At 49.0% G+C, this 27,285-nt stretch overlaps 1 protein-coding gene across 1 annotated transcript in view; it reads left to right on the forward strand.

Annotated features, from left to right (window-relative positions):
* Nucleotides 1-4,189: 4,189 nt before the first annotated feature.
* EPAS1 (endothelial PAS domain protein 1) overlaps nt 4,190-27,285 on the forward strand; it is an 82,721-nt gene continuing 59,625 nt past the window's right edge. Inside the window, exon 1 of the mRNA XM_037066524.1 lies at nt 4,190-4,772. Coding sequence (XP_036922419.1) covers nt 4,747-4,772 — 26 coding nt within the window. The 5' untranslated portion in view covers nt 4,190-4,746. The remainder of the gene's footprint in view (nt 4,773-27,285) is intronic.

Consider the following 27,285-nt stretch of genomic DNA (forward strand, 5'->3'; position numbering starts at 1 on the left):
TTTCTGCTTCTTCATCACTCACTCACTCCACCTTTCCACCCACCACCACCAAAAGTTACAGCACCTATTGTTTAGAGTATGTGGTTTTGCTCTCAACTTTTATATTTTTTTTAAAAATTGAGCATGTATAAATTGTATATATGAATTTAAAAAATAATCTTGGAATCATTACATTAAAAGATGCCTAGTGATTTCAGAAGCCTTAAAAGGTGAGTAAGGGTGTATGTCATAATCTTGGAAGAGCAGCGTACACAGCTGCACTGTTTCCTCCTGGTGGGGAGGGGCCACGGGCTCTCTTTCCCAGCAGGTGGATGCCTTCCAGCCCCACGAAGCAGCACAGCAGTGTGGTCAGGGACCAACGACGCCTTCACTATTAGCTGAATGATAGAATGATAAACATACAAGACCTTTATGGACCAAAACCTCATCCCTAGACCTGGAAATGAAATTGATAATCCGGACTCAAGGGGTGTGGTTCTTTCAAACTGGACCCTATCATAGAGAATGGAAAAAAAAAACAGCTTAGCCCTTTTTTCAACAAAAAAAATCACAGAACTCTTTTCGAAAGATGACAGATTCTGCATCTGTGGCATCAACAGTCCCAGCATTTGATGGTAGACACAGCATATGTCTCTGTGAGATATCCCACAGCTTTTCCCTGAAGCCAGCCCCAGCGGGTATGGTCTCCTGTCCTGGAGTTTGGTGACAGTGAGTTTGAGGATACGTTTCGGGGTCACAGGGCAAGGGTTGGTTTTGTTGCGAGGGAGTAGCATGCAAAGGGAGCGGTAACTCAGCAAAAGTGTTTCAGCTGAGGGGGGTTGTCCTTCCCTTCACCTCTGCTCCCTACCCTGCCTGCTCTCTCCAGCCCAAAAAGAACTAAATAGCCAGATGGGGACCAGATGGGTAATCCTGAAGATCACACACGCGGTAGGACCAGGACTAGTACAGGGACTTGCGTGATGCTGAGAGTGAGGGCCCTCTCTTTCACTCCAGGAGCCTCTCTTGCTTCAATGTACTGAAAGTCCTAAAACACTAAAGAAAGAGCCCAGCCTCCCAAGATCTCTTCTGCTGTTAGATCTCGCTCGTTCCAACACGATTTCCAACCACATCCTGGATCCTCATATTTGTATGTTAATGGGGTTCCTGGGGCCCTCTTTCTTCCCCCTGCTCACTGGATCCCAGGTGCCTGCTCTCCACCAAGTGGGTAAACTAACTCCTTATCTCCGTCCCATCCTCCTAAGGGTGTGCTCTCTAGGGCAGAGAGGAAGCTAGAGACTCAGTCTTGTCTTTTATTAAAACAAGTGGGTGTTTCCCTGCTGCCATGGCCTTTGTCGCCCAGCAGTCCAGTGTAGAGTTGGGAGGCAGATGGAGAGAGACTTGCTAGGAGACAGGCAGTTCCTTCCCATTCTAAGCAGCCTGGCAGGTTTGCTTAGCGGTGCCCTCTGCTGCCCTTTGTGGCCAAAACATCAATGTCTCTAGAGACACTCTCGAATCCTGGGATTCAACTGTCCCCACTATCTTTTAAAGTGGTTCTCCTTCAGTTCTCTATGGGCTTTAAAATGTGAAATGGGATACTCTAGCTGCAAGCCTTTGTCTGGTTTATACTCCCAACTCTTCCTGCAAAGTTCGTTGAACTGAATCCTGGAAGAAATTTTAAGAGGTCATTGGGCTCCTCGGCTCTGCTCTAAGCAAGGCTGGGTCCAATGCTTCTGGGAATTATACAGGCTTTTGGTGACTCTCTAGACACTGCCCGAATCCTGACTTCAAAGTCACGCAATGGGAATTTCACAGAAATCTGTCCAATTGTTTATATTATCTTGGAGACCTTTCACTTAGAAGACAAAAACCCGATTAGAAAGATAGGCAGGCTGGCCATGAGAAAAGAGCTATTATTGTTGATTTGTTCTCCAGTGACCTTTCACCTTTCTTCTTCTTCTTTTTTAACCTTTAAAAAGGTAATTTCATAAGCTTGAACCCTGCTGAAATGTCCTCTATGGGTTGGAGGTGTTGTTTTGTGACTTGCAAGCACAGTCCAGGACGCAGCAGTCTCTCCTTGCTCTGGCAGTGAATGGCTTTGGGCACCTGGAAGCCAGCGAGCGCCCATTTCTTCCCCCACTACAGTCCCAAGTGAGATGAGTAAGCTAATTGTTGATTACGGGAGAACTAACTGTGTCTTACCAAGCCGAGTTCCTCACTGAGATAACTATGCGTCCACTAGGACTGGCTGGCTGGAGAAGCCCAGCAGGAAATCACCCCATTGCTGAAACCCACCAGCCACAAGCAGTGGCTCCCTAGAGAAATTTGCAATTCTTGTTCGAATGCCTTGATTGTTAGGCCCGATGTCTGATTTTAAAGTCTGTGTGTACAGTGCTCATTGGCTCTGGGAAAATGAGAAAATGTGCTTGAGTTTCCAATTCCTCACAGGTGTTTTCATCGCCCCCTAATTCTGCTTTCCAGTGCCTTCCAAAGGCTCCTGAAAGATATCCTTGCCGCTCTTACTACATGCAAGGGAAAAATACGTTTATTTTCTATTTTGGTGATGACACAAAACTATACTGCCAAAATTCCGCTGGGGTAAAACTCTCGATATTTTTGTGTTGTGGTAAAAATGCATAGCATCAAATTTCCAATCTTAACCAATTTTAAGTGTGAAGTTCAATAGTTAAATATACTCACATTGTTGTGCAACAGATCTCTAGAACTTTTTCATCTTGCGAAACTGAAACTCTATACCCATTGAATACTTATTCCCACCCCTTTCCCTGCTCACCCTCCCACCCCCCTCAGGGTCCTGTAACCACCTTCCTGCTTTGTTTCTATGAAAGACTACTTTAGATATTTCATATGAGTGGAGTCTTACAGTCTTTGTCTTGTACTGACTGGCTTATATCACTTAGCATAAAGTCCCGGAGGCTCGTCATGCAGATTATTGTGATATAAAAGGTGGTCGGGCTAAATGGGGGGAAGGTGCAGCAAAGTGTCGGGCCCCAGTGATGACCAGTTTCCTGGACCTTCTCTTCCACTCACACTAGTGAAGCCTGTGGGCCCCATCAGAGCTTCAAAGATGAAGCACCTCCCCGTCCCTTCCTGGGATATCCCTGCTGGGTCAGAGCACTCTACTGATTAATAGGGACTGAGGTGGGATTCTTGGGAGAGTAGCTGAGCACAGGGCAGAGGCGCGCAGGTGCAGACTGAAGGAAACATTTAAAGCACAGCTGAAGAAAAAAAATCCCTGAGCTCTCACCACTTGTCCCTTAGATTCCTGATCTCCCCACACCTAACATTTGCTGCCTTCACGTTCCTAGGGCTTCAATCGGTCCCTGGAGACACAGGGAGCAGGCCTGAGATCTCGTGATTGGCCTACACGGTGTCAACTCTTATCCCAAGATAACACTGGGAAGCCAGGCTCACTTGTCCAATCCTGAGCTGGCCAAGTGGCCAAGTGTTGGCAGTAGGATGTGGCAGACCAAACAGTTCTGAGGCCCTACTCTCCCGTACCCCTGTCAAAACCGGTATAATTCTGAGCCCAGCCCCGCAAGCAGCCGACTTGCCAGCTGAGGGAAGGCAAGAACAGGAGTAGCCCTATCACCATCCCACTGCACTGTTTCCCCAGACCCGACAGGAGCTTTCTGTTGCCAAAAGCCAAAGCAGGGCGTTCTGCCGGGGTTGGGGGGAGAGCCCCAGGGCCCTGGCTTGCAGCAGGCCGCTAGGGCTCTCGGAATTATCCTCAGTGGGCCCTAGAGTTTACGCAACGGGGCGACGAACCGCGCAGCGGCTCCGCCAAAAGCGTCCGTGCGCGGAACCCTCTGCGCTCGCGGTCGGGCCTCGGTCCCAAGGGCACTGAGCGGGTGGGAGGACAGCGGCACAGAGGGGCGCTGCCGGAGAGGGACTTGTGGCTGTCGCTTAGCCCATATAAACCGCGCCTGCTTCACCCGGGGTCCCATCTTGCTACCTGCCAACCTCATAAACAACTACCGCAATTGGGAAGAGAGGAGGCGGGCGGGCCGCGCGGAACCCGACGCCGGGGCAGAGGGCGGGCCGCGGTCCGGGCCGCGGATGCGGCGGCGCCTCTTTATTGGCCGGGACTAATGAGCTGCCCGGGGCTCGCGGGGCGGCGCGGGCGGGGCCTCGGGGCGCGCGCGCGCTCCTCGTGCGCTCCCCTGCGTGGGCCGCCGGAGTTTTTAAAGTGGGCAGGCTGCCCCGAGAACCAGACATTCGGGACCCGCCCGCCGTGCTGCGCCGGCGTTTGCTGCGCTCCCGCCCAGCTCTGCTGATCCGGCCGTACAATCCTCGGCAGTGTCCTGAGACTGTATGGTCCTCTCGGCCACCGCGCTGTTCGGCCCCCGAGTCTTCTGTTGCCGTTGGAGCCACTTTTTCTTACTTTTTCTTTCTCTATTTCTGCCTTTTGGAACACCCAAGAAAGTGACTACTTTTTGAGGGGAAAGGGAACTTCGGTTCCTTTCTCGCTGCCCTCTTTTTGGCATTTGACAGCCTCCTCCCACTCCTGTCCCTGACCCCGCCTCCCGGTGCAGGTTCCTCCCTGTCACCTTTCTCCACCCCTTTACCCTGTACCTAGCCAGCCGCCCGCAAACTTCCACCTGACTGTGTTGGGCTCTCAGGCTTGCGAGCACCTTTCACATCGCCCGGATCCTCAGGGAGTGGGCCAGGGCCACAGCGAAGGCAGCGGCTGCAGCCCCACCGGCTGGGGAGCCCCAGTGCTCCGCGTCTCAGAGAGCCACAGCGACAATGACAGCTGACAAGGAGAAGAAAAGGTAAGCGGGCGCCCGAGCCTGCTAGGGAGCTCATCCGAGGGGGTGGCCGGGCTTGGAGGGGCCAACGCGGCCGAGAGCAGCTGGGAGAGGAGTGTAGAGAGGTCTTTGAGGTCCGACGGTGAATTCGGAAGGATTTTGGGGGGAGGAGGAAACCAGGTGCTCCGTCTGGGGACGCAGTACTGCGGCTTTAAAGTGGAGAGTTCTGCGGCCCGAAGGAATCGGGGATCTGAACGTGCCAGAGGCCGGGAGGCCGAGGGAGGTGGCCCTGCAGGTCGGAGGTGCTCCCGCGGCGTCTTCCAAAATCGCCCTCGCCTGAAACTCTGGCGCCCGCAGGTTGAAATGCTTTTTGGTTGATTTAACTCAGGTCAACTTTCGACTTTAATTCTTGTTAACGGTGCAGCATTCACTCCGACCGTTTGGGTTCTTCCAAAAGAGTTGCTATGTCCTCTGCGCCCCAAATTGGCAAGGGGTCGGAGGTGGAGCGCGGCCCTGAGACGCGACCGCGCGGAGGGGCCAGGACGCAGCAAAGGGCCCCCATTCCGAGGCCCCAGGTCCCACGAAGCTTGGAGAAACCACCTTCATGGGCCCGCACCTTGACTCCGCGGGAGAGAGTGGATAGTGGACCGGGCTTCGTCGTGGGGGGAGTTGTCTTGGTGTGCGCGAGGTGATGGCGACACCGGGCGCTCCCGGCAGATCCTGGTGTTTCTCTCCCAAGAGGACAGAGAAGGGCAGCCGCGAGCTGCCTGCTGCTGCCTGCGCTCGAGAGCCCCTAGGCACTGGGGGAGAGGCAACTCCGGCCAGCTCTCACTGCCCTGCCGCCCTCTCCCGGCCGCTCCGCGCCCGGCCCTCTCCCCGCAGGGGTGCGAGTGCACCGAGCGGCAGCGCGGATGTGGGCACCGCTTCGCTTCCCGCAGGCGCGCGCGGCTCGCTGCCTGGCCCTCACTTCTGCGATCCCCACTGGTGCTGCCCCAGCGGGCTGGGACTTTCAGCCCGGTGTTCGGCGGCGGCGGCGGCTCGGCAGGGCTTGGGTTGGGGCTGGAATCCAACACAGAGCTGGCCGAAGGGCCCGAGCGTCTGGAAATCAGGCGCTGGGTGGCGGTGAGGAGGTGAGGGGATGGAGGACCCAGAGCCGGAGGGAGCGGGTGACTGGCCTGGAGCCGGGGGCCCGGAGAGCTCCGAGTTTGTGTTGATTTGCTCTTGTTCTGACTCCCATTGAGAGATTGGAGCCGGAAACCCTGTATCCTCTCGTCGAAAACGGCGGTTCCCACCACGGGGCACCGATAATATGGGTTTAATAAAAAGAAGAGAAAAGCGCCCATTCTGGCCTGGCTCCTGGTCCCTTCGCTCTCTGATCGCTGCGGAGGGGCGGGGGCGGAGGGGCGGCGGTGGGGCTGAGCCTGGCTACCTCTTCCGGGCCGCGACTCCCCCTCCCGCGTCACTGTGGCACCCCCTGGCCGGAGACGGTGAGGGAGCCTTGGCCGGGCCACCCTGGGGCCTGAGACCGCGCCCCCGGAGCAGCCGTGGAGTCTGGTGTCTTTAAGCGCAGCGAAGTGCGGAGGAGAGTTTAAGATTCCAACGCATTTTATAAAACCAACATAACCTGCATCATGATACCAATAATAGGGACAGGACAATAAAAAAAAATGCGATACCCATTGGTGAGTGTCTCAGCAGCAGGTGGGGCCTGAAGGTAAACTTGACAGATGTGTGGAGTGTAGCTTCCCTGGTGGGCTCCGCACTGGTTCTGGGCTATTAATCAGTACAAGAAACTTGGGAACAGGGGACACATTTTTTCCGACATGCCCAGCGGCAGTGCCTCCTTCCTCAGAGATAGAGGGAGCGGAAGAGGAGGGGGGGGGGGAGTGGAGTAATCAGGCTCCTAATTATTTGTGAGAGTTGCTAATGTTAAGAACCATTGCCAGGATTGTCTGTGAGTTGCCTAGGAGGCCAATATGGGTGCTGCAGTGCCCAGTGTGACTGCCCTCTGTGACTTGCCTTGATTTTTCTGTCGCAGTCTAGCAAAGCAAACAGCGTGCCCCTCAATGTCCAGAGTCCCTCCAACGGTTGTCCAATTCCTGTTGGGCTAATTGTTTAGAGACATATTTACTTTCCGTGCCTGGCTCTGTTTGCTGGCAGCTTGCAGGACAAAGGTGCCATGAAAATATGTGAACCAGTACATTGGAAGTTAGTGTAACATATAAGTGGCCGTCCTTAGCCTACCTGCAGTGCCTCCCAAGTGCACTGTGCTGCCCGCCAAGGGGCCTCTCAGACGGTGATTCCTTAAGTCCTCCCTTCGTAAGAGTTTTGATCTTTATGGTTCAACAGAGCCATTTCTTTCCCCAAATTCATGATGAATGATACTTGCAATGTTCCTTCTAACAGCCCTTTAAGAAGTGGGCAGGTTCATTTTGTTCCAAAATGTTCATGTGTTGATGGATATGTTAATGTTTAATAATAGTTTGCTTTCTAAGAGCTGGCTGGCCGGCTGGCCAGCCTTGATAGAAGGAACCAAAGTGCACTCACTCGGTGGTAGTGGGCATCCCAGTGATATCAGACAGGTGATATAGAAACTGACGCTTGGTAAGAGAGCTGCACTCAGCTTTCCGCACTGATCTGTCAGGAGTGAAGTGGAGGCTTCATTAGTCCAGGTTCCTGATTCAAGGAAGAGATGGAAAGTGTCTGGGTGACTGACATCCTGATAATACCATTTCTGAGTTCCCTCCCAGGGAGAGTAAAGAGTCTGGAAGTTTTTAGGTACATAGAGATTGGAAAGTGATTCCAGTGGATAGTCAGGGCTCAAAGTCCATTCCCAAAGCCAGACGCAACTTAGAATACCTTTTCCAACAAAGGCTTATATCACTCAGTGTGGGACCAGTGGTGGAAAGGGTCAGCGACCTCTGGATCAGAAGTTTTCAAACTCTCTCCTCCTCCCCCTGCCAGCTAGACAGAGTTGTTCTTCTGCTAAAATAAAACCCAAGTCCATCTTTTTCCAATACCGAAGGCAGAAATATAGCAAACAGTTTTTCTCAATTTATATTTTCTATAAATATTCCTTCAACATTTGATATCTTTCTCTGTTGCATTACCAGACTTCAGGGATGAGGAACTGATGTAACGAATTATAGGTTCAGGTGTTTACCATTTAATTCGTATGGCTTCCACGAGGTTCGGAAAAATGGCATGGCTACCAGTTTTTCCACTGTTGCTGATGGGAGCTTAGAATTATTTTATCAGGACTGTGGAAATCATCTAGTCAAATGTTTCCCTTTCTGGGTAAGGAAACTGAGGCCCAGAGAGATGAAGTGATCTCTAGCCACAAGGAAAGTTAGCACTGGTAAGAATCAGAACTCTGGTTCATTACTTTCAGTGAAGTGTGGATTTTCCTATCATTGGCAAAAGAGTGTCTCCAGTCCTGGATTGCCTCGAGACAGTGAAGATGAGGTCCGAAGGATGACCCCCACCCCAAGCACTGAACATTACAGAAAAGAGACTTGCTTTTCTAGATTATAAAAGACTTCAGGCTGCACCAGGACTGATTCTAATTGCTTGTTGCAAAAAAGAGGGAGGGAAAGTAGGGTTGATGCTGGTCTCGGTGTCTGTAAACTTTGGGAAGTATCGATTCATTGCTTTCGTGCTCTCCCTGTGTTTCACTTAGGAAAACTTCACTTACATGTGGATATCAGTAAGTGAAACCAATGCGAGGGCTGTTCCCCGGGGAGCAGACTGCTTTGTGGAAGAGAGAACTCCCTGTCGGAGGAGACTTTGGAACGTTTATTAGACTGATCCCTATATTGAGTCAGGTGGCATTTTCACTAGGGGTGAAAACCACGAGGCTAAAACTGTTCAATTCATTTTGAATGCAAACCTCTCAATCTCTGCGTGTGCACATACACACATCTGGTAATCCTCAACTTTCTAGGACTCTATTGTATAACATATTTACAAATAGAAGAAACCAATCAGATCATCTTAGTGCTCCTGGATTTCAGCCCGATATGTCTGAAAATAATTGCTGTCATTAATTATCTCAAGATTTTCTGCTTCTCAGCAAATCAATCCAGTAGTATTTGCTGTTTTGTATTTCCTCCAGTCCTGTTCCATACCAACTTTTAGTTTTTAACTAATGAAGCTTCTCTTTTGCTTTTAGTACTGACCATTAGTGATCGTTCACAGCAGGTAGGGCATTTCTCAATAATGTGAAGTCAGCAAAGTTTGTTCACTGGGCCCCCAGCCCCCACCCTCTCCAGTGCTATGCTGTCTGTCCTCTGCATAGTCACACCATATGCAGAAAACCAGCTCTTCCATTCACACTGTAGTGTAAATCAATAAGACAACAAATAGGTATCGGACACCTACTCCCCCTCTGGATAAAATACTGAAGAGGAGACTGTGGTCCTTGTCTTCAAATTCCTTACTTTGGTAGGGGGCGGGGGGAAGACATACCAGGAAGTTTCCCTACAAATGCAGGTAGCTGGCAGCTTCCAAATAGCTTTTCTGTTAGGATCAGATATTTTGAAGCCAAAGATAAGAAGCTCTCAATAGCATTTCAGGCAGTAGCAACCAAACACAAAAGTGCACACAATTATTAAAAAGTATTGTGTGTGCTTGGAGGTAGGAGATTTGGTTCCTGGTTTTCCTTGGAATCACACAGGGTAGGTGCTGACCACCAGCATAGACTGGCTCTGAGTTCAGGTCAAACTCCAGCGGTCAGTGTTGGGGCTAATGAGAGTAAAGAAAAAGTGGAGGGTTCAAGTGTATTCCCTGCTGTGTACTTCGACACCCTAGTCAGAAAGGCCCTCAACAGTGAATGTTTGCTGTTCTCTACATGCTTGCTTCAGGCATAGAGGGAAGTCTTTACCGAGGCTCCGGGAGGGATAGGCCTTGAGATGCTGGTCCCACCCAGGATAACAGTGAAGGCAGCTAGGGCTCCAGATAGGCCAAGGGAGAGGAAGCTTCTTGAATTGGACTTTGTGAATAGGTTTCAGAGGGTGGTTTGTGGGCCTTTGAAACTCCACGCAAAGTATTATGTGTACGAGCATTTCTTTTTCCTCAGGGAAGTCTGTTCAGCTGTCAATAGCCTTTCAAAAGTTCTATAATCTGTAAAAGGCAAGCCCTGGCACTTAGATGTCTGGCTCGGTGACTGCCTTACACCTCAGCGTCTTTCTGTTTGAGTCTGAAACTGTTTCGATGTTTCACCTCCAAGGTCTCTCAATGCCTTGGACATGGGCTTGGTTGGAGTGTGCATCCAGCAAAGATCCTGTGGTACAACTTAGCCTTATTTGCACCTGTGTCTGCCCTCAGTCTGGAAGGAAGGGGGCTGAGCACCCTGCAGTTGTTCAGAGGTCGTTTTTTTTTTTTTTTAATTTTATTTATTTATCTTTAGAGGGGAAGGAGAGAGGGAGAGAAACATCAGTGTATGGTTGCCTTTCACGCGTCCCCTGCTGGGAGTTGGCCTGCAGGGAACTGGCCTGCAACCCAGGCATGTGCCCTGACTGGGAATTGAACTGCGATCCTTTGGTTTGCAGGCCTGTGCTCAATCCACTGAGCTATGCCAGCCAGGGCAGAGGTCGTTTTATGCACTAGAAATGCACGTGTGTGTCCTAGTAGAAATCACGTATGCAACAGGACGAAACAGAAAAATCGGAACGCTTAGTCTCTTTGTGTAGGCATTCTCCTTAGAACTGTACCTGGGTCAGTTCCTTTAGTCCTAACGGCAACCCTGTGAGATAAACCTTGTTATTATCCTGCATTTCACTAATGGGAAAACCGAAGTATAAAAAGGTGAATTGCCAAAGTTCAAATAGGTAGAATGGGCGGAGCTAGGGCTTGAACAGGGCAAAATGCCTCCCGAGGCTATTCTCTTGACGAGTGATGCACACTGCCTTACCTTCTCTAAGAGACCCATAAAGTGTTTATTACCATTCCTGACTCGTGGTGAGTACTCCCTAAATGATAGCTGCTTTTGTTGCTGGATTTATAGTTATTGTAATTACATTCCTTTTTGTGACTTGTCACTTGTATTGAACCTGGCACCCAGATGGGGGGTGAAGATCTGTAGGGTGGACGTGGCAGTCTTGGAAATTCTTTTTTGTGGGGTTTCCTCAACTCTGGCAGGAGGTGGTTCTTTCTTGCCCTCGAGAAGTTCAAAGCTTCCCACCTCCCACCCTTAACTGGTGGCAAGACTTCAATAATTACGTTAGCCTTTGGACTCCATTGTGCAGAAGAACCTGTTAGAAGTCTTCCTCTGTGGCTTCTGAAGAGCCATCTCCAAATCAAGATGCACAAGACTTCCTCTGGCTCTTTTGATCTTTTGAAATTTCAAGCACAGGAAGGAAAGAATGGATGGGGGAATAAAGAATAGCTATGATCGTTGCAATAATAATGCCACATTTTTATAGAGCCCTTGTTCTCATGAGCCCTGAGCATTCATAGTCATCATGGACTCTGCACGGTGAACCTAGAAGGCATCTTGAGTTTCCGCTGTGCTGTAAAGCAATTGCACTGAGGCATATGACGCACTGAGAGAGAGGCTGGCAATGGCACGTCACTGTATGTGTGGCAGTCATGCATGGGTGCATGCCACTCACAGCTCTGACTTTCAAGTAGAGGTTGGGTGTCATTTGCTGCCAGCTATCTGGTCCTGCTACTGGAAACCACCGAACTGACGTGCAAACCTGAAGTCAAGAAGAATGGCTGGAGCTTGGCTGAGGAAGCAGGCGTAGAATGGACCTTATCTACCTCTAAGAGGCCTTGTTTTTGTTTTTCCCCTGAATTTCTCCAGAAATACTGGTTTGCTTGACTGCCTGGGGCTGCTTCCCGGGGCCACTTGTGCGTCAGCCAGATTCTTACTGCGTAGCATGACTACCAGAAGCATCACGCGTTCCCAGGAGGCGCACCCTCCCTGTCCCCTTAAATGGAAACATTCTTCAGCTTTAAAGTTACAAGTAACTTCTGTGCAAGATAATGACTCTGGGAGACAGTTCCTTTTCGCACTTGGAAAGATATTTCAGAAAGGGTGGTTTGTCAATAGGGAAAATTACTCCATTAAAAATATACATATGTTTATTCACCATTCTCCCACCTTACATTTCCCCCCAATTCTACGAAACCACGAGAGTGGATTGTTAAAATTCTTCTTACATTTCTCCAGAGCATCCCCTTCAGTGCACCTCCTGGCCGTGGTGCCCTCCAGGGAAACAATTCAAACCTGAGAGGTCAGTGCTAGAAATCCTAACAGAGAAGGAGTTTGTTGTCTTAGGCCGTGGGATAAAACCCAACTGGGGCAATGGCTTGTTAGGTTTCACTCATGAGTGTGATGCTGAAGGTGAACCCCCACTGCCCACAGATGCTGCGGGTACAGCCGGCATTGTAGTCTTTTTAGAGATTAATCAACTCTGTAATAGCTTTAGTTGATTCTTTCCATCTCATTTTCAGCCTGAAGTGCTCTGCTCGGGACCTGAGACTGTGGGAAGTCCGTGGTTTGGTATGAGTGAGAGGGCACAGGATCAATTTGAGACAGTTCAGAAGTGTTTTCTAAATTCTTAAAAATATGTCAGTGAGCCCTAGGTGGTGTGGCTCAGTGGGTTGGAGCATCGTCCCATAGTTGTAGGGTTGCTGCTTTGATTCCCGGTCGGAGCACATGCCTGGGCTGCGGGTTCAGTCCCGGGCGCAGGTGCATATGATCCCCAGTTCGAGGCAACCAAGCGATGCTCCTCTCTCACACCGATGTTTCTCTCTCCCTCCTTCCCCCTCTAAAGGCAAGGAAAAATGTCCTCAAGCAAGGGTTTTTAAAGAATGCATGAATGAAAGTGGGTGGTTATTTTGGGGTAGTAATCGTTTAAATCACTGTGCCTAGCCAGATGGTACTCTCTCTGAGTCTCTCAATGTAATTTATATTAACAAATATGTACAGTTTACTCTTCATAAAATAATATTCATATTGTCACTACTTTGTATAAAATTTATCTTGACTGCCTCTGGGTAGGGGGCAGAAGGAAGGAAGGGCAGCACATTTTCCTAGTATTTGGCAGATTGAGCTGCTTGAAAGAAGCAAACCACACCATGTGCAATGAAATGTAGAGTTGGATTCTTGCATCCCTGGAGAGGCGAGGCCCCTGTGTGCCACCTTGGGCTCGGGTGACAAGGTAACGAGGCCGGAGCACAAAGGGGATGACTCAAACTTTAATACTAACTATTCTCATTGCTAATGAGTGATTACGGCAAATATTTACAGGCCTCCTTCCTACCTTTACGACTTCCTGTTGCTGCAGCACTTTGGAGTATTGGGAAAGACCGCCCTGGAGAGATACGTCATCCGCAGGTGCAGAGAGGATGGCTCTAAGCACACACTCGGCATGGGCTGCCTGGCTCTGTTTATGGGTTCTGTGTGCGAACGAGCAAAAGTCATGCTTGTGAGGGGCCGTTGGAGAATTCATTCTTTGAATTTCCAAACAAACTCTGACAATCCAATTCTGGACTATCAAATACACAGGGAAATGGGACACACTATGCTTCATGGTATTTTTGGAGAGTATTCTGCAAATAACAGGACTGTGCAAGTGAGTAAAGTAAAATTTTGAGTTAAAGCACAGACCATTCAATGCACACTCTTTTATGAACATATGCCCTCTACGTTATTCTTGTTGAACAAAGACAATCTTGTTTAATGGTGTAAAATGGTACGAATAAAATCTGCCATGCGGGGGACTCGGGGAGTTAGAAGGATATGATTTACTTCACAAAGATTCTAGAAGACATCTTGATAATGCCCGTTTTGCTTTATTTGGTTTGCACTCGGTGAAATTGCTTTCTGCAGTAATTGTCTGCAAATCACTGTCCCCTTGTATTTCTCTCCTGGGCTTGCAAGGGTGCCCAGATGCTATTTTAGAATGGCAGCGTTCACTCCAGCATTGGCTGAGGCTGGTGAAGCTAATTTTGGTGCCAGGGTAAAGGGAGAGAGGAGTCGTCTGCAGTGCCAAAAGGACTTTCTGGTGCCTGGGTTTGGAGCAGTGTGGTGTCACCGGACACACCGCATTCACCTTTAGAACTTTTATTTGTGTGCTTGCACAACAGATGTTTACCCAGATATTAAGATAAGAAAAGTATGAAGGTCACATTTCACTGGTGACAAGAGAGCTTCTATAAATGTAACCATATCACACCACGCAGCTGGAGTCTGTCTTTTATCCTATACCAGGGACTTAGGGGAATTAATGGTGGGAGGGGTGTGGGAGCCAGCCACGGTCCTGCCCAGTTTTTTACTTTCTTGCCTTCACTCTAGATGTCCTGGCTAACCTGAAATGCCCCTTCCATTGGGTGAGGCTTTTTAGGGTGGTCAAGAAGTGGGGGGTAATCCTAGTCCACTCCGTGGCCTCCCCAGTCTCTGGAGTCTTCTGACGTTTCATGGACATTAGTGGCCCATGCATTTGCCTGCTCTCTGACAACTAGGAAGCATTCTGGTGGCTAACGGAGCTTTCCTACTTTCCTAACCTTTCAGAAGAGGTTTACCTGGTGCTGAGACCAGCTCTGTTTGGGGCCTATTTTAGGTGGGTTTGTCGTGTCCTCAGAGCACAAGAGTCTACGGGGTGGGAAAGGGGTGTCTTTTGTGGATTTGAATGTTTCTCTTAGAGATCCTCAAGGATTAGCTGGCACACTCAGAGCCTGAACGAACACATGGACCCTTGGTCCAGTTTTCTTCCCAAGGGCAGCCCACAGGGCAGTGGGAATGCATCTCGCTGACAGTAAGGGGCCCCGCCCCTTCTCTTGCAGGCCCTTCGCCAGCACCCAGCAACGCCTCCTGAGCTCCAGCTATGCTGACCTCCTCCCTCTGCCCCAAAGGCTTCCTCGCCCTGTGTCGCAGGACTGGTTCCCACCTCTGTTCCCCCACCCCAGCCCCTGCATCATGGATGCTCCCTTCCTTGATTTCTACTCATTTTTATCTCCCACTCTCCTAGTGTGAGCCCGTGTCCCCCAGTTCCTACAAACCTTTCTGTAGTAATTCCCACGCTGGCACCTCCCCTCCACTTGTTTCTGACTCTTGGGTCTGTTTGCCAAAGAGCCTGCCTGATTATATTTCCTTGTTATCTAATGACATTCTCTGTGTTCTTGTCTTTCCAACAAGATCGCCTGTTGCTCAAGGGCAAGGATGTCTAATTTCGATGGGCCCTGTAATACGGTGCATATCACGAGTCCCTAAAATCACAATTTTAGAAAGTCATAGAATTGCTTTGGGTTCTTGGAAATCCCGCCTCTTGGGCTCTGCTGTTTTCACTCATGTAGATTTGAGCCCTTTACTCATTTTTGCTTTGAAAAGAAAAATCAGGAGGACCACGGGCAGTTCTAACTGATAAATAATTTTGCACAATGTCAAACATCAGGCTACTATCGTGTCAGAGTATCAGTGCCAGAATGCCCTGTGCACCAAGGCAGGGAGCAGCCAGACAAACCCCTGCCGCTTCCTCTCTGTTAGAAGGCCAGGCAGGAAAGTGGGGGCAGCGAAGTCCCAGCTCTCACTCAGAAATCGTCTTCCCTAGGGTGCCCTTGCTGATTGGCAGCACATTGGTTACCCCTGTATTTATAAGGCCTGCAGTCTGCATTTCATTATTTGGATGAGGCTCTTTCAACTTGCTTTTGTTGAGAGAGAGAGAGAGAGTATGGTGTACGTGTGTCTGTCCCTGATTACCATTCAGGTGGTAAGCCCTTCAAGAGCAGAAGCAGAGTCACCTCCTTCTTTTCCTTCCCCCATCACCCGGAACAGAGGCCCAGTAATTGTGCGTAGACTCAGTCGTTCTCTGTCAGAAACTTTGGGAGCTCAGCAGAGGGTTAGAGGCACTGGGAGAAACCTTGCTCACATCACTGTACCCATCCTCTCTGGTCACCCACCACGTATGTAGTGAGTGTGTGGAGATACTGGCACCACACCACTGTGTGTCAGTGTGCGTAGGTTACCTGCCGAATCCAGGTGCCATGCCAGGCAGCGTGGTTACGAAGAGGCATTAGATGGACCCTCTGCCCTCAGGAGGCTTACAGTCTAGTAGGAGAGTCAAGAAGTTCCTAAAATTATTTTCACAAAACACTGCAAGATGGTTTTGTTAATTGATGCCCCAGGTCTACTTTTATGACATTGTTATCTCATCAGGCAGTCAAAACCATCTGAGATAAAACATTAAGCAAACAGTGGGAGACTGGCGGTAATTAAGTGAGAGTGAGTAAGGGTAAATAGGCCTTGTGTGTGTGGTGAACAGATCAGCATAGATTAGAGGATGGTGTAATGGAGGAGCGTCAAGATCTAGGTCTGAAGATTAGGTGGAACTTTGGTAGGCAGATGGGTTGGGGGCATTCCAGGTGGGCAGCGTGGCTTGTGTCAAATGAGGAGGTGGGAGTAAGCAGGGTGCACAGGCAAGGGCTGTGGAGTGACTCCTTCCAGAGCTGACTCTGGAGCTCTCTGTCAATGGACAGGAAGTGGGGACCAGGCCTGGGCTGGTGTTAGGAAGTTCAGAGACAGGCCGCCCTGAGTCATGCTATGATGGAGTCTTTGGGCTGCCTTGGGGCCATGTGAGCAGTGCGTGCCTCTCTCAGGAATTAGTGGAACCTGGGGGAGCTGCTTAGAGCACCTCCATTATCTTCCCGTCAGGATCCTGGCCCTAGGGTGAGCACCCAGGGGCGACTGGAGAAGGCCACGGTTGCTCTCTGTGGGAATGACCTCAAAGGCCGAAAATGTCCTCCTCTTTCCCTTAGGAAATCACTCACCTGAAGATGTGGCCAAATCATTCTGGAATGTATATTTTTTCAAACTTGACCACTTCTCAGGGTAATAAATGTCTCCCCATGTGCAGAGGGGCAGCTAGAAGGGGGCAGCGTACCATACTCTAACATAGAGTCTCACAGGCTCTGGGGACAGGTACTGTGATCCTCGTCTTGTGCTCTCGCTTTGCTCATCAAGTCTTCGTCCCCTTGAGAATTTTTTAAGGGCTTTCATCCAATCCCTTCTTGCCCTTTCTCACTCCAGAGCCTAGGTTTTTTGAGTTCGATCATTGTGGAAAGATAGGACAGTTTCTTCAGTGCTCCCCTATTTGTAGGGGGGAGGCCTAATCCAAGTCAGACCGCCCCTTTTGCCGTCCCTGCCAGTCAGTGTTCGTGGCACTCCCTGTGGGGAGCGCTACAGCCAAGCTGTTCCTGGGCCTTCTCTCCTGTGATGTAGCAGGCTGCCCCCCAAAGCCCAAGCTCTGATGCTCTTGGCCAGATGCTGCTAGAACAGAAAGAAAAAGGAGCCATCTTTCTGGAGTCACCTGGGCAGGGCAGCTGAGGCTTTCCCCTCCCCCAACAGGTCTAACCTTTTACCTAGAGGTATTTAGAAGCTCTTAAGGTCATGGCTGGACACTTGGGAGCAGGGCTTTGGCCAGAGACTCTGAATCACTGGAGAAGATCCCACACCAGCAGAGCCCAAGTGAGTCACTGCGTGCACCCTGTCCTGTGGTACTTTGAGGGAGGCCGAAGCTCCTGAATGCTCTTGGCTTGGAACTTAATCTCATCATGACAACTGCCTGTCTCATCTCGTTCCTTTTCTACCTCCTTTGTAATCAGTACATGGCTGTAGAACTGGGAAGCTGCTGTCCAGCTCAGGCAGGATTGCTTTATTTAGTAGTATGCTCAGTAATCATTTAAATACTTAGTCCATGCAGGCTGCTGACCATTGGGCCTGAATCCAGGGAGGGGCCTCTGGAGCCAAGTGGAAGGGTCCCCCCCCCCATCTCTGGGACTTTAGAGGGTAGATTGCTGCACAGCCCATGCAGCCCAGCCCAGACACGGGGCTCCCTGGATCCTTGGGCATTCCCCAGGAAGCTGCTTCAGGGTCATCCTAAGAAACCTACAGGCTAGAAACTGGTGTTTACTTCACCCTAGCCAAAGCTTGACATTTAAGTCTAGCATCTACCTTCCCACAGCTGAAGACAGGCCTCAAAGGCAACAGAAGTCATCCTAACCAAGCTGATCTGTGACTGCACCGTTAGGGTATGAGGCCCATAAACTTACCATGATTTTTTCTTTCATTTTTTTCTTTTCAAAGTGAAAATTCCTTTTGAAACTTCCAACTTTGTCTCTGCTGAACTCTGAGCAAACTGCTTTCCCGTTCCTGGCCCAGTGAGGTAATGGGGCCTGGGCACACCTGGGGATGGTTTGGTCACCGTGGGCTCTGGCCAGCTTCGGGCCTTGGGAGTCTGAGATGACTGTGAACGTGGATTTCTTCTTCTCTGAGCCATTCATCTGCGCACATTAGAAACCATTTTCCACATTTGGATCAACATGTTCAGCCCCACTTACATACACCTCATGATTCTGGGCCACCTGTAGCTTCTTCTATGGATCCAAGTATTACAATGGTGATCATGACAGCTGACTTCTCCTTGGCTCAGAACTTCCGGGACAAGGCAGAGTACATGTTTATTTTGAAAAGGCACACGCTTTCACCTTCTTGAATTCCTCTGAAATGAGTGTCAGGGTCTGACCACAAGAGTCTCATATTTCTTAGCCTCTGTTTTGCCAAACAGATGGTGAACGCTCCTAGGGCCGCCTTCTTCTGGGTCCCTGGCAAAGCCTGCCTGTGAGTGAGGCGCAGAGCAGCTTTCAAAAGGCTCTAGGAAGCAGAGAGACTGTTCTAGATCCTTTTCTGACTGGTGTGACGTAGACCAGGTCACTGAGCCTCTCCTCACATTTCCCATTCCTAATTGGGGGCTAGACACACCACCTGCTTCCTAGAAGGGTTATTATGATATTGAGAGGAGCTAGAGTTTCCATAAAACCATGCCTTTTAAAAGCATATTTTGCTTTTTAAATCTTTTTGCAACCGTTATCTTAGAAGACCTTTGAAAAGTTTAAAGTGCAGACCATGAAGGCATCATTATTGATGAGCACAGTCATATAACCACTTGACACATCATTACCTGTTGGCAGGATTTGACAGCAGTTGGGAGTCTTAGGAGAATCTAAAAGGAGATGCCTGTTCTCAGGACTTTAAGTCCCACCCCCCATCCCCACCCCCTGGCTGGCCTTTTTGGGAGAATGGGTTCTTTCCAGTGGTCTTCGGGGATGGTTACATTTTCCCCACACTCTGATATACAAGGAAACCTGGCAACAACAAGAGACCAAGGAACCCCCGCCAGGACTCCTGACAAGTGGTCTGACCTCGGATGCGCCCCTTTCGATGCCTGGCGCGTTCTCCCATCCCCTGTGGAGACAGAGGGTCCACACCAGCTGCCATCCAGTCATAAGGGGCCATCTGCCCTTTGATTTAGGACCCCCAAATCCCTAGATCTAAAGGGCTGGATCCACATTACATCTGCTCAAGTTCCACTTGTTGCTTTACATGCAAGATGGGAGGGTGGGCTCCCAAAGGGACCAAGTGCCTGGCCCAAGTTCCTGAAGAGGTCAGGCAGCTTATTGGTGGATCTAGAAACGAGGGGCATGCCGATGCCTAAAAGGACCTGGACCTGCAGGGGTCGCTAGAAGTGTGAAGAAGCTTTGGATATGAAGGACCTGGGGCCTTGGGGCCTCTGACACACAGTGATGACGAGAGTTGGCAGGTCATTTCCACTCTAGCCCGAGATCCATCAGCAGCAGCACCCTGGATACCTCTTGTCCTTGAGTTTGCCCTTCCCTCAGCCCTGCCCTCAGCCCGGCCAGCTGACTTGGGCCTTGGGTCTCAGCTTAAATATAACCTCCTCAGGGAAGCCTTTCTAGGCCTTCCTCGGTTAGCCTCCACCCCTTCATCGCTGTTTTGTTTTTTAAACAAACAACTGAGGCACAAAAATGGGATCCCCAAGCCAGAGAGTGGCAGAGCCCATGTTAAGAGAGCTCTGTCCCCAGCATCTCTCCACTGACCAGTGCCCCCTCCCTAGGCACCTTGCTTTTCTGTCATGGTGATGTTATTGTTTGTCTTATTTGGCAATATGTTTACGCCAGAGGAGTTAGGAGCCATTGTGAGTTGGTGGCATCTGGAAATACACAACAGAGTCCCAGGAGAATGCTCCCATCAGTCCTCACCATAATTAGCAATGGTCAGGCCAGGGGGAGCGACTGGGTGGGTATCATTCCCCACGTGGCTGGTTCTACGAGTTGAAACACCACTGCCTGCTCCTAGCAGAGGCGAAGGGCAGTGGGGCGCCAGGACAACAGCCCTACTTCTGCTGGTATCATCTGTCCTACCAGGCACATCTAGGCCCTTTCTGCTTGGGAAATGTCTTGTTTATGTGTCCCGTGAAATTCCTGTGGCCTGCTGGAAAGAGGAGTGCTAACCCGCTGGGTGACTTCAGGGCTTCAGTGTTCTCCATCATTAAAATGGGCCGGTAGGTGGGAACCAGACAAGATAAACTCAGCTATCCTTCTAGGGTTCTGATTCTATTGTGAAGGGAAGTCTAAATGGAGCCTGGTTCTGACTCCTGGTTCCAGGTGCTTCCTTGGAGAAGGAAGAGGGGAGGTTAAAGGTGAACAGTAGGGGGCTGGAGGAAGCCTCTTCAATTCTCCTGTGATTCCCCTCACCTCCCCTGCAAGAGGAGGTCCTGTAGAAGTAGAGAGCGGTAGAGACTTGGGATCACTCTTGGGCATGGCATGATGCCAGAGAAGGGTCCGAATCCACTTCCACAGCAGCAGCGGGACCACCCTCAAGGAAGCAGTGGGTTGAGGCATGACAGAATGCACACTGCCCAGCGGTTTTACAAAAGGGAGCAGCTGTGTTACTCGGAGGAACAGTGTCTGGTCTCCTGATGCCAGGGAAGAAGGGAGGCAGGCTGCCAGGGTGAGTGACAGTGTCCTGACTAAGAGACCCGGTTCCCAACTCTGGTACCCTGATGCAGCCCATCATGGACTCATTCTGAGTCTCAGTCCCCACATCCATCAGATGGCTGCATTAATCGCTGCCTTGCTGATTGGTTCAGGGCTGGGAAAGCAAACTGCTACAGAAGAGGAGATTATTACTGCTGTGATTCGTATATGCACGTATATATATTTATGTGCATAGAAGTGAACATACCTGCAGTGCTCAGGGATGATACTGATGTGAGATGATTGACACAATCCTGAAAGGACTGTGTCTTCTGATCTGAGGCAGAAGGGGTGAGGGGAGGGAGAGGGAACTGAGTTAGAAAGCCAGTGGCCTTGAGAGGAACAGGCGTGCAAATTACTGAATGGAGTTCTGCTGCACTGGGGAGGAGGGGGTGCGCCGTGGGACAGAGGTGAGTCACAGTGCATGACTGTTGGGGAGTCACCTTGAAATTGTGCCAGAAAAGTAGAAATATCGGGACTTGGGTTTATCTGCATTTCATCAGGTACATCAAGTCCTGGATGGCTTCCCACTGGCCGGAGACCCGAGTTGGAGGGCTCTCCCTGGACGCCCTGGGAAGGCTTTCTGCTGGCTTCAGCCCCACTGAGCAAAGTCCGCTCGTTCACTGGAGTTCACACAGACGCTCTGCCAGGCCTGCCCAGAATCCTGTCTCCTCTGACTTCCTGTGCTCTTGCATAATATTTCCTTGCTTCTTGAATGGCTGCCCCCAGTGTGGGGGCAGGTCACTGACGCTGCTGTGGAGGATGAGCAGGATGTGGAGAGAGGACGGGGACGTGCGGACGTCACCCAGGGGTGCGCTGGGCCCTGGAGATTCAGGGCAGCAGGGACAGGGTTCCCCAGATTACTTGGCAGAAGATTTTAGCATAAGGGGGGGGTAGGGAGACACACACACCAGTCCCCATAAGTTGTCATTCCTGTAAAATTATTTTTAAAGTAGCTTAAGTTGTTTTCTTCTGATTATAAAAAATATACATGTTCTCTGTAAGAAGTCACAATACAGGAAAGCATCCAGATAAAAGTAAAAATCGCCAAAATTCTATCGCCTGTAGGTAACCACTGTTAGCACTTGGGTGGACACACTTCTTCTGCATAATAAATACGGATATGCAATTCCAGAATATTCTTATATTATGTGCTGCTGTGAAAATGCATTTTCTATACAACAGTGTGCCAGAATTATCTCTGGCTACCCCGGTGCGTAGATCTGATGTGGCCGTATTAAGTTCTACCGACAGAGGTAGCATCACACAGGCACCACTCGTTGACGAGGCTCAGAACAGAAGCTCGAACCAGCCTGCAGGTTGCTCTCAAACCCGAACACAGCATCTCCTCTGTGTGCCGGACCAGTGCACTAGTGAGCTCTGCTGTCCCAGGAATAACTACAAATTAAAAGATTTTGTGCCATGTAGGCCTTTCTCCGGGCTCAGAGTAATTCGTGTGATTACAGAGAACAGGCTGTGGCCGGGGCGGGCTGTCACAGCTGGGCTGGGCCTCCTGGCATAGTCCATGTGTCTGCTTTGAGCAAGAAGCCGTTGGCTGGGAGAACGAGTTTTTCTTCAGCGGCATTACTGTGCCCAAGATTTCAAATGAGCTCCATTTGAAATTTTAATTGGTGATTGCCTTCCTGAAATGTTGTGACATAATCCATATCTTTTAAGAGGTTCCCTTCCTTCTTTACACCGTGGTATATTCACCATACTGAAAACTTGAATGCATAGTCCATATCATTGGTATTTGTTGCAGTTAGAAGATCTAAAAAATCTTTTTTTGGCTGAAATAGATGCTGCCCATACAGTGTTTCTGTCCCATCCCTGAAAGCTTTGTGATGAGCTTTTTCTCTCCTGATGCCAAACATGGTTGGACGCGGGGCCTAAATTTACAGTGAACGTCAACATAAAGAACTCCTGCTCATTTGGGAGCCAGGTGTGGATCATTTTTAAGTCGATGGGACATTTCTTTGATTTAATCTTAGTGTGCGGCCGAGGCTCGTTGCTTGTGGTTGGAGAGGGGCTGTCCGGTTGCCTTTGGTGTCCCCCAGCTGCTTCAGGCTCTTCTTCCAGGTCAAAACGCTCTGGTCAGTTTACATATGTTTAAAATTTCAAAGCTCTCAGGCATCATCTTTAGAACAAAAATTCGCAACAGAATTTAGCATCGATAGACTTCAAATCTTTTACCCCTTCTTGTCTATCTCCAGGGAAGTAATCTACTGTAACAATTTGCACAATTACAGTTGTTCCTTTCATTCAGTCGCCCAGGGCTCCCTTTTCTACTAGAATTACTGGCCACATTGTTATGACATCCCATTCCTAACGGCACTCCTGAGGCATTAGGAGGGGGATAAGAGTTAAGAAGAGGAAATAATATCGTCTTTGCCTGCTTTACAGTATTTGCAGCAGGTAGGCCTCCAGCAAGTTGGTTCTGTGGCTGCTCCCTTTCTTGGTCATTGCCTGGTTTTGGTGGGGTCTCTGTCATGGGTGCACATCTGGGAAGCAGGAGGCACAACACGACTGCATTGACCCCGAGAATTATGAAGCAGGACTTTGTTGAAATTGCTGTTCTGTACAATGAACGTGCAGCAGCTGTTGGCATGGAAATACCTACGTGGAAAAAAGCACACGCCGCTGGCAGATGACTTTTGCGGCGCTCAGTGTTAATCTGATAAATGGCTTTTTTAATAGTAGTTTTGTGGGCTAATGGAAAGGTCGAAGCAAACCTTCATTAACAGGAAAAAGGATGGGGATTTTTAAGTCACCGAGTGCACTCACATGCGAAGCCAGAGCTAAAGTGTTTCTTTTTCACGGCCGAGTTGCTTGGACAGTGGCAAACCGAAGCAAACTGAGACTACTGTTTGTCTTGAAAGGATGAAGCTGCTGTCATTATTTTATATGTCAAGCATGGGAAGGCTTTTGAGTCCTTTCTGTTTAAGACATTTACTTTGAGAGCTTAGAAGTACTCTAGAAGGTTTACCTTTTGGTGTTTTTCCTTTGGTTGTGTGAGGTGGGGCAAAGGTGGTTAACTATTTTTGTGTTATGCTAAAATGCATGTAATGTAAAGTCTGCCATTTTAACCATTTTAAATGGACAATTCGGTGGCATCCAGTACATTCACATTGTTGTGCAGCCATCACCACCACCCACTTGAACTTTCTCATCGTCCCAAATGGAAAAGGCTGTGTTCATGAAACGCTAACTCCCTAGCAACACTATTCTACTTTCTCTATGAATTTGACTGTTCTAGGTATCTCATCAAAGTGGGATCGTGGAAGATCTGTCCTTTTTCATGTAGTGGAATAATGATTTCACGTAGTATAATGTTTTCAGGTTTCTTGTACAATGTCAGAATTTCATCCCCCTTTAAGATTGAGTAATGAGACCCTATTGTGTGGACATACCACATTGCATTTGTTCTGTAAATGGACGTTTGGGTTTCCACTTTTGGCTCTTGTGAATAACGCCACCAGGGACATAGACATACAAATACCTGACTCTCTGCTGTTGCCTGTTTGGAGGCGTGTAGTTGGAAGTGCAATTGCTAGATCATGTGGTCATTCCGTGTTTAACTTTATTGAGGGGCTGCCGTCCGTCATGTCCCCCACAGCAGCTGCACCATTTCCTGTTCCCCCCAGCAGTGCATGAGGGTTTTAATTTCTCCACATCTCCACCAACACGTGTTACCTTCTATTTTTTCTTTTAAAGCCATCCCAGTGGATATGAAATGATATTTAATTGTGGTCCTAACATGCATACCCCTAGTGACTAGCAGTTTATTTGCCTTTATAGATATGTTTCCACCGTGGCCTGCGCAGGGATGGAAATCAATGCCCCATTGTCTCCCTGTACCTTTGAGGTGAATGAGACTGGCCGTGCAGTGATGCTTCATGGGAGTGAAAAGTGGGAAGGAAGGAGACACCATGTCATCATCACATACAGCACGGGCCCCTCAGTAGACCTGTCTTCAAAGCTTATACTGGGGAGCAAGGGACACTGTTTTAAAATAGAGGCTGAAACAACGGAAACTCTTTGGACAAGATTTGACTGAGGAAGCCTGCGGTGGGCTGGGCCTGCCCTGTATAATTTTTCCTGTGTTAGTGTGATGCGCGGGCATGAGTGTCCTCTTCCCCAAGAGCAAGCGTTGTTGTCATCGGCTGCAGAGCCTGACCCATCCTCTCTCCTCTCCCTGGAGAGGAAATCCCCCAGACATCTTGCCAAGGGCTTTCTTAGGTCTTTAAACTACCCCACTATCTAACTTTGCCACCCGGAACAGTGTATCCACCCCCACTTCTTCCCCACCCCCCTCCAGATTCTTGTGTTGACTGCTTGTGTTTTGACAAAAAGGAAAGCACTTAGAATTAATTGAGCACTTTGCCGGTCCCTGTGTAGCCGATGAAACATGATTTCTGTCTTTAAAATCAGTGCTGTAGGATTTACAGTTTCCTGTGTGACACTTTACAAGAGTTCCAAACTTCAGCATCCACGAGAACCACGTGGAGGACTTATGGAAACTCAGGTTGCTGGGCTTCAACCCCAGAGTTACATATTCAGGAGGTCTGGGGTCAGGCCTAAAAATTTGCCTTTTTATCAAGCTCCCAGGTGATGCTGATGCTGCTGGTCCAGGGACCACACTTCAAGAACAGCTGCTTTACATCAACCCTGTGAAATAGCCGTTGTTCTCATTTAGAGGATCCGAGTGATCGGGAGGTCCAGTGACTTGCCTTGAGTCATGTCGTCAGAGTGCCAAGTCCCAGATGTGGAGCTGGAGGTGCGCCTTCCAAAGCCTCTGCTGTTTCTATTGTATGAGGGATGGCAGGTGCACAGGCCTTGAGCATCCCTCATCTAGCCCACCCAGGACAAGCAGTGTTAATTGGTCGCAGCACCTCTGAGCCCAAAGGCGGCCCTGGTATTCTTGACACACTGTCCTCAACAGCCAAACATGCCCATCCGTGGGAGCTGGAATTAGTTATACCTGTACCAATGAACAGAGGCATCAGCAAAAAGCAATCTATTAACATCTAAAAAGAACCATAGCCTGGGGTCCATCCAGTGGGCTATGCTTAGGAGGGAAGCCCCACTGTCCCAGACTGTGCTGGGGCCTCATGGCTCGTCCACCGAGTCTTCATTCAGCACCCGGGCAAGAGAGGATGCTTGGCCAGCAACCCTTACCCTTAAAAAGTGTCAGATCTCGATGACATTGATAAGGAGAGGGTTTTTTTAAGCAGCCATAATTTGTCCAGTTCATCTCTGCTGCAGTTTACTCAAAAGTTACGAGCCATTATGTGGCATTAAGTTCAGTAATGGATAGAAAATAGTGCTCAATACTTGTTAACAAAAATAAGTGTCAAGTAGATGCCAGAGACAACTGTGTCCACCACTGATGAGATCTTTTAACAGATGGACAGGAGGAATAAGTAAGATTGGACAGAGAAAAGGCCTTGCATTTGTGTAGTGCCTCTGATTTTCAAAGGCATCCATAGATTTGCATCTTTTTTGCATTTTTATGAAACGAGAAACTAGTAAAACCTAGTGAAATAAAGGGATCAAGGGACTACGTAATTCTTTTTTTTTCCTCTAAAAGTCATGAATTGTGTCAGGCATTGGCCCTCAAAACCTTGCTTATAGTTTTCCAACGGGAGTAATGGAAGCCCAAGCAGAATTTTACAAAGGTCAAGAGCTTTCTAAACTATATACCTGAGTGATCAAAGGAGGCTGATCGTGTTGGGTGTGAGTCTCCTGTTTTCTGAAATAAGCTGTCACTGTCTTTGGCAGGGGTCTCCTGGCCGACACAACAACTGGCTGTCCTCATCACCAATGACAAACATACAGTCGGTTTCAATTGTGTGTGCAGGGACATATATAGTAGCATTTGCTGTTGGTAAGCAGCTTAAAAGCAAGGCAGGCTGAATTACGTTTTTGCATGTCTCGAGTGCCCCACATGGTACTTAGCAAGGCCTATGTGTAGTAGATACTTAATAAATATTTATTTTCTGAGAGTACAGACGTTGTTTTAAAACTTTGGGGAAAAGAAACAACATGATGATTATCAGCATACGTGTAAGATGTGCTCATGTGTACACAGCTGTCCTGTATGCCTGACGTGCAAGTATGCGTCGGTTGGTATTTGTGTGTACGGACTTTTCAAAGTGTGGGGTGACTTTGCATTTCAGACCTGAATTGGGCACCTAATGGGGTTAAAGAGAAGATGGAAGATGAGGTCGTGTTCAAGCATCAAACAGGGCATCCTGGGGAGGTGTATGTTGGAGGAGGTAACCGTGAGAACAGCCTGGTCCAAAACTACCTCTGCCTCAACCAGAGGCAGTGAAGGGGGAATTTATGGTTCTTACCTTGAAGAGTCCACCTTTGTTTTGCCTTGTTGATTGTTTCGAGAGGAAAAACTATAGCACTTGACCATCCCTACCTCAGAGACCCCTTTGTATAGAAAATTTAACTTTCTCTACACATTCTTAATGCCTATATTTCTACCTGAGTGTGCTCATAGTCATGCCCTTTTTAAAAAATAAGACATCTTATGTAGCCTAATTGGCAAAAGGAAGGAAACTTCATCCAACGGTATATCCTGAGACAAGAAAGTTTTCCAAAATACTGCATGGGTCTTCGATGAAACCATTTATGAGGCTGAAAGTCAGTCTCATGCAGACACACAATGGTGACTCAAATGGCCATTGAA

Source organism: Sturnira hondurensis, unplaced genomic scaffold, assembly GCF_014824575.4.
Source record: "Sturnira hondurensis isolate 20B ecotype Veracruz unplaced genomic scaffold, ASM1482457v3 Scaffold0016663, whole genome shotgun sequence".
NCBI classification, from domain to species: domain Eukaryota; kingdom Metazoa; phylum Chordata; class Mammalia; order Chiroptera; family Phyllostomidae; genus Sturnira; species Sturnira hondurensis.